Below are 6,569 nucleotides of genomic sequence, written 5' to 3' on the forward strand. Positions count from 1 at the left end.
CCCATTACACCTTAGAGTTAAACCATTATGGAAGCGTAGCAATATTACATTGCATTGTAACTACATTGTATGACATATAGCTCTACTGTAAGTTCTATTAAATAAACTGTGACTTGCCCTACCGTGCACATACATGCATTTATCTACAAGTGTATTTGGACATTAATTAATGCCAGCGTAATTGTTATCATTTGTAAATTACTAATTAGGTCTATGATTAACGTGTTTACCACTGGTCACATTCCAGCACATAATTTAGGTACACAAGTTTAAGGAAAAATACTAGTCGGACCAAGAAAACTTTGCACCGGATTTGATAGCCCACGCAGTGCAAGTGTCATTTATACGTCATAATTTCATAGAAGTTTGACGTTTAAAATAACACGTGCATTGCATGGGCTATCAAATTTGCTGCAGAATTTTCATGGACTGACTCTATATAGCTTTTGGCACAGGTAAGGCCATCGGCCCAAGCGATGGCATGGCATTTGCAAATGACATAGTGTAACATTGTCATCATTAATGACCATGAATATAAAGTTATTAATTAAGAGAAATCAGACTTATTAGACATATTACAGAAATTTGTCACTTCTTAAAATCGTTTAAGCCGTCTTTGAGTACACCACTATTATTAATTATAAATTATCTGAAAACTATCAAAAACTATATATTTTACTACCAAGCGACTCTACTACTGTACGTTTGCAGTGACATCTATGTGATCTATGCATAAAACACTGCTATTTATAAATCATATTGATAGTTGTTGCGAATGGTAACAGATGGCGCTGTTTTCAGAAATATTAATTGTTCAATTTTCATTTCAGATCCTCAAGAAGTGAAACTCGTGAAGAAAGAGCATTTCAACCGCTGGTACAGCCTCACGCCTTACTATGCGGCTTTGACAGTGTCCAAGTTACCAGTACAAATCACGCTTAACTGTGTGTTCTCTACAATTGTGTACTTCATGGTGGGAGTGCCGTTCCAAGTGACGAGATTCATTGCGTTCTGTTTGATTGGAAACGTGGTGTCCCTGGTGGCTGAGGGGATGGGCATGGCTATTGGATCAGTGTTTAATGTTAGAGTAAGTATGAACTCCGTTTTAAAGAGAATTTGTACTACAAGGTTGCTCAACACCACGTTGAAAAAACATTTTTACTGCTGCAAGTTGATGATAATTTTCACAAACTCATGCGTTTGTGTATCAAAGTTAAAGGAGGATATTTTAATGTTATTTTGAAAAAAATCGTCTATGCAAGAAAATCAGTCAAATAACGGGAATATCTTAACTTTTGTCACGTTGTTTAGAAATAAGTAAAGTTTATTAGTCTTATTAAGTAGTTACTTTACTTGCGTATTATCTTTATAATTATTTGTTAAATGACATTAAAATAATTGTAACGAACCGATACCTATTGATACTTACACTATAAATGTCAGTATTTATTGAAGGGGTTATTGATCCGGGATATCCTTAATAGGCAGAGCCAACACGGCCGAAATGTAAACGTAATTACTAATTACATAGGTACTCTAGTGCAGTACAGTTTTTATGAAGCAAAGGGTCTACTAGTCTGGACTTACCCTTCTTCATTTGCAGAACGGCTGCGCCATCGGCCCAACAGCGATCGCCCCGTTCCTCGGCCTCGCAATCTACGGCTTCGACTTCGCACACCGCATCCCCCTCCTCATGAACCTCCTGATGAAGACCTCCTTCATCCGCTGCGGCGTCGTTGCGATGGTCCTCACCATCTTCGGCTTCGGACGAACGCCTCTGGACTGCAAAGACGTCTATTGCCACTTCTCCAAACCTGATGTTTTACTGAAATACTTAGACATCGAAAGAAGCTCAGTTTGGATAGAAATCATGACGATGGTTGGCATTATGCTCGTCTTCAGATCACTCTGCTATATTGGTCTAAGATGGCGGTTTGCCACCTGATTCCTCAGTTAGTTTAAGTTCTGTGATATCGTTTTGAAGTCTTTGGGTTTTGCCAGTACAAAGATTTTAATAGCATGTGATTTTAAGGGTATAAATTTAGTTAATAATTAATTTATGTTTGATTCTGTTAGTTTAATTATCTATAAGCTTTAAAGATCGTTATCAAGTGCTTTATAAGTTGGAATCTTAACATTAATGTGTATACCGTATTTACTTCAAGGAGAGGAATGTATTAAGCCAAAGATACTTTACCATAGTATCTAGGTAGACTTCTTGAATCACATAAAATAAGATTTCAGTCTCTAATTCACCATAAAGGGATAAATGAAGCTAAGCGTGAATGATAATTATTTATTATTAAGACACGATCAATACGGGATCACTATGGTTAGCGGTCACTTTGTTTACACATTCATAACAGTTACTGTTTATTACGAGTTCGTACATTTGCTACTTGTGTATAGTGGACTAAACACTAATCAACGTGTACCTACAGGCCCCTTATGTACGAATAAAGACCAGCCACGCTTACCCGTATTGACCTTATTTAAGTTGTTTGTTGATACTTAAATCGTTCAACCTAGCAGCAGTTCTAACCAAAAGCTGATAAATCTACTAGTTCATAAAAACTTCAAAGGCTAGACGCTGGCTATGTGAGTAGAGTAGACGTGCACATTGCAAAATGTTGTAGCCATGCACGCACACGTCACGCAAGTGGTGTGCCGCCTCTCTTAAGGATCTCTTTATCACAACGCGCACGTGCACGTCTACGCACACGCCACCGGTGTGCACATAAAAAATAAATAAAGGCCTATAAAGTTTTTTTGAACTATTCGATTTATCAGCTTTCAGTTAATGTTATTTGTTTTGTAAGAGTGTAATGTTGTTGTCTGTCCTTAATTAAATAGTGCTGATATTTTAAAGTGGGGTTCGTAAACGATTGAATATTTGACTTGCTTGCTGCTAGCTTGTCTAAAAAGTGACATAGGTATTGGGCGTGGTGTAGTGTAGTGGGTATTGCTCTCGTCTAATGTAAACGTAAAACAAATCAACATACGAAGATAGGTAATTTATGTGGTTGAAATTATTTAGCATGAAAAGAGCATTTTCGAATGAGCCAGTTCAAAAAATCGATATTAAAGCGAGTGTACCTATATTTGGACACGCTCTAAGATTTGTGATTAAGTTTGACGGTGCTTTTAGCTAATTTGTGCAAAATGATTTTTGTTTGATGATAGTGGTATAGCATATAACCCAGTTAAGATAATAACATTAAAATAAATTATGGCACTTGACTTAGCTATATTTGACAAATAGGTATGCGCGCTCCAGCTTTTACGCGGTCAGTTGTGCAGAAAATTTTGCAAAACAGATGACGATATCTCGCTGTTATTTATCGGTACCATAGTGTAAACTTCATAACGTGACGAGCGATCGCTTTGCGTTAAGTGTTTGTTTGCGTTGAGTTTCCAAAACGTCTCGCTTGGCGCGCTGTTCAAATTCCCATACAAAATAGACATAACGCAAACGCGAACACTCCTCACGCTATCAAATAAAATTTACACTAGGTGTCGGAGCGGCGGGGCATCCGCATACAGAGTTAAGCGAATTTTAAAACAACTTGGTAATACATATAATAGAACTAAGTATACTTTTACTCAGTGTTGCCAACTTGGCATAAATGATGCCAGATCTGGCATATTTTCACTCGCTTTGGCACCAACATTTTCCATTTAGCATCTGGCATATTTTTTAGCATAATTTAGTCTAAGCCAAGTTTGCACCAACTTGGCAGCAACAATATGAGCCATCGCTTATGTGGTTCATATTTTCATATGAATTTTGACTTTTGTGGACGGATGGACGTCAACGGACTATATAAAGTTGGCCAAGCAGATCTTGAAAAAAAGTATGTGTTTTAAGTGTCCAATTTCAAGTGATATTTGAGTATTTATTAGCATAGGTGTTTCAAAAATCTTTGGCATAATCTAGACATTAGTCTAGCATTTTTTCAAAATCCGAGTTGGCAACACTGCTTTTAGTTGGTATTATGTAATACTTATAGTGTTCTTGGAGTTTTCTCTGTTAACTAGTAGACCGTCTGTTTCCAAAAAATATTTTAACACAAATAATGCTATTACACGCAGTGTACCTAAGTCATGTATCCTGTCTGTGTTATGAATATTTAGGTGAGCTAAGTGCCACAACAGTAAAAGAATATCACCAAAACTCATACAGCCTATGTAACAGACTGTTTAGAAGATATTATGAAATAAGGTACCTAGGCATAATATTTTTTGTACTTTTTTAAAGAGTAGCAGGTAGAGTCGCACCAATAAAAATCTGCAGCGGATTTGATAGCCCACGCAGGGTACTTAAGTGTTATTTATACGTCATAATTTCATACAGTTTGACGTTTAAAATGACACTTGCTCTGCGTGGGCTATCAAAATCGCTGCAGACTATTCACGGTCTGACTCTATAGCAGAGGTAAGTAAACAGAGAAGATTGACAGTCTGTTCGAAATTGAGCTATTTATTGTTTCTAAGGGATAAAGGCGTTTTAGACATGGAAAGTACCTAGCCGCCGTCATACAATCGAAGTTATATGTATAGGTACAGTCGCCATCAGACCGGCTGAGGCGCTCAAAAATATCTGAACACGCACTCTAAGTAGCGCCTTGACAATAGAGGCGTGTTCAGATATTTGTGAGCGCCTTGGCCGCTCCGATATATCTGATGGTGACTGTACATATATATAGGGTGTTTGGTACATCGTTTGCCAAATTAAAACGGCAGATAGGTTGAGTCATTTGCTACGAGTATCTGCTCATGCCTAGAAAAAAAAATTGGCCATGTTTTTTACTACCGCGCAAGTAAAAATTAGAAATTTACGAAAAACTGGCATAGAGCTGAAAAATAACCGTGCGCAAAATTAAAAATTTAAGACCTGGGAAGATAGCAAATAACTTAACCTATCTGCCGTTTTAATTTGGCAAACGATGTACCAAATACCCTGTATACAATATGAAACGCAAACATACTCTACTAGGTACCTACCTACAACAATGAAAAGGCACGCGGCGGTATATAGGGAGCGTCAGTCTTCTCTATTTAGTTCTTTCTAAGTAATGTTGAGAAAATACAGATATGAGTAAAATTTTTGTATTATTATTCGTCAGACTCCTGAGGGACTACCGGTAAAACCGAAATTTGCAAATTGCCGGGATCTTTCTCTTTTACTCAAACGAAGGCGTAATTAGAGTGACTGAGAAAGATGTTTGCAATTTGCAAACTTCGATTTTCGCGGTTATAGCCCTGACTCCACCCTGTAATTACTTAACTACCTACCTACCATGCGCAATTTTCAATGAAATAGACAGAAACTCTCAAGTACATATACAGGGCGTCCCACGGCTATGCCATATGGAAAGCGCCCTGAATATTGTAGATGGAACATTTTACTGAAAGAAGACATTATTTTAATTTGAAAAACAATTTAAACTGCAGTTATAGATTTAATTAAATAAATTAAAATAATGTCTTCTCTCAGTAAAATGTTCCATCTTCAATATTCAAGGCACTTTCCCTCCATGTGGCATAGTCGTGGGACGCCCTGTATAGGAATAAGACATATTTAGAGCTCTCTTATGGAGAATACGTTATTGACGTTATTGTTTTTCAAGTTAGGTAAAGTTGCGCATGACTGGCAATGTTGAGCAATTTTAAGATACCTTAAGGTAATCCTGATGTGATTAAAACAACTGTTTCTACAATAGCATGTAAAGAAATAAAATAACATGTTGTTGTTTAAAACAAATAAAATAACATATTGTTGTAGAAACAGTTGTTTTTTAAAACAACTGTTTCTATATAGTTTAATAAAAAAATAACAATGATAAACAGGTAAGTATTTTTTTTGTATGTAGGTAAATAGGTACTTATTTAAAGCGCAGAACACACAGCTACTACTTTTACTGTAAGTCTATTATTTAACTCAGAATAAGGTAGTTGATAATAATGATAATGATAAAGAAGTTGCACGGTGATTTTCTAGTAGAAGGTAAGTATAGCAGCACAGAATAAATAATAGTACTAGGTACGAAGACTCACTCTCTAACAAAACGCGTCTGTTACGATCAGGACAGATATGGCCGCTAGGTGGCGACAGTGCCACGCGCGGCTTATGGCTAGCCACCAAAATTGGTGTGGAACGGATGTACTCTTAGCTACCTGTAGCAAAGCGACGAAACCGCGGAGTGAGCCACGCCTGGTAGCAGCTGAATTTTGCGACTAAAAGTAGGTACCTACTTACAGGTTGAAAAGAAAATACTTAGGTACTTACACGCGTATTCGGGAAACAAGATAATCACAAGATCTAGAGACGATATAGAGATCAACTAGATCTACATTAGATATCGACTAGATGTGACTTGGATATCTAAGTCATAACTTGTCGAAATCGTTCAAGAGGACCTCCAGAATCGCGGAAACGTCAAATTTGACATATCTAACTTACAAATGAAATGACTATATCTTCTCGATATCATATCTTATTCATCTCTAGATGATCTCTAGTGTTAAAGTTAGAATAGGGCCGTTAGACAAGTTTTTTGCAGTGGCAT

The 6,569-nt window shown here is 36.9% G+C and overlaps 1 protein-coding gene across 2 annotated transcripts in view; it reads left to right on the forward strand.

Moving 5' to 3' along the window:
- The window catches only part of LOC134669029 (ATP-binding cassette subfamily G member 4), a 68,624-nt gene extending 63,445 nt beyond the window's left edge, over positions 1-5,179 (forward strand). The window contains exons 11-13 of one of the 2 annotated variants that reach the window (XR_010098845.1): positions 831-1,087; positions 1,604-4,266; positions 4,431-5,179. Coding sequence is in view for 1 of the 2 variants with exons in the window: in XM_063526551.1 (XP_063382621.1) it covers positions 831-1,087; positions 1,604-1,945 (599 nt within the window). In the remaining variant the exon portion in view is untranslated. Of the gene's footprint in view, positions 1-830; positions 1,088-1,603; positions 4,347-4,430 lie in introns of those variants that run through there. The other variant, XM_063526551.1, reaches the window with a different exon arrangement.
- The last annotated feature ends 1,390 nt before the right edge of the window (positions 5,180-6,569 follow it).

The sequence above is a fragment of the Cydia fagiglandana genome, chromosome 11, assembly GCF_963556715.1.
Source record: "Cydia fagiglandana chromosome 11, ilCydFagi1.1, whole genome shotgun sequence".
In the NCBI taxonomy this organism is placed as follows: Eukaryota; Metazoa; Arthropoda; class Insecta; order Lepidoptera; family Tortricidae; genus Cydia; species Cydia fagiglandana.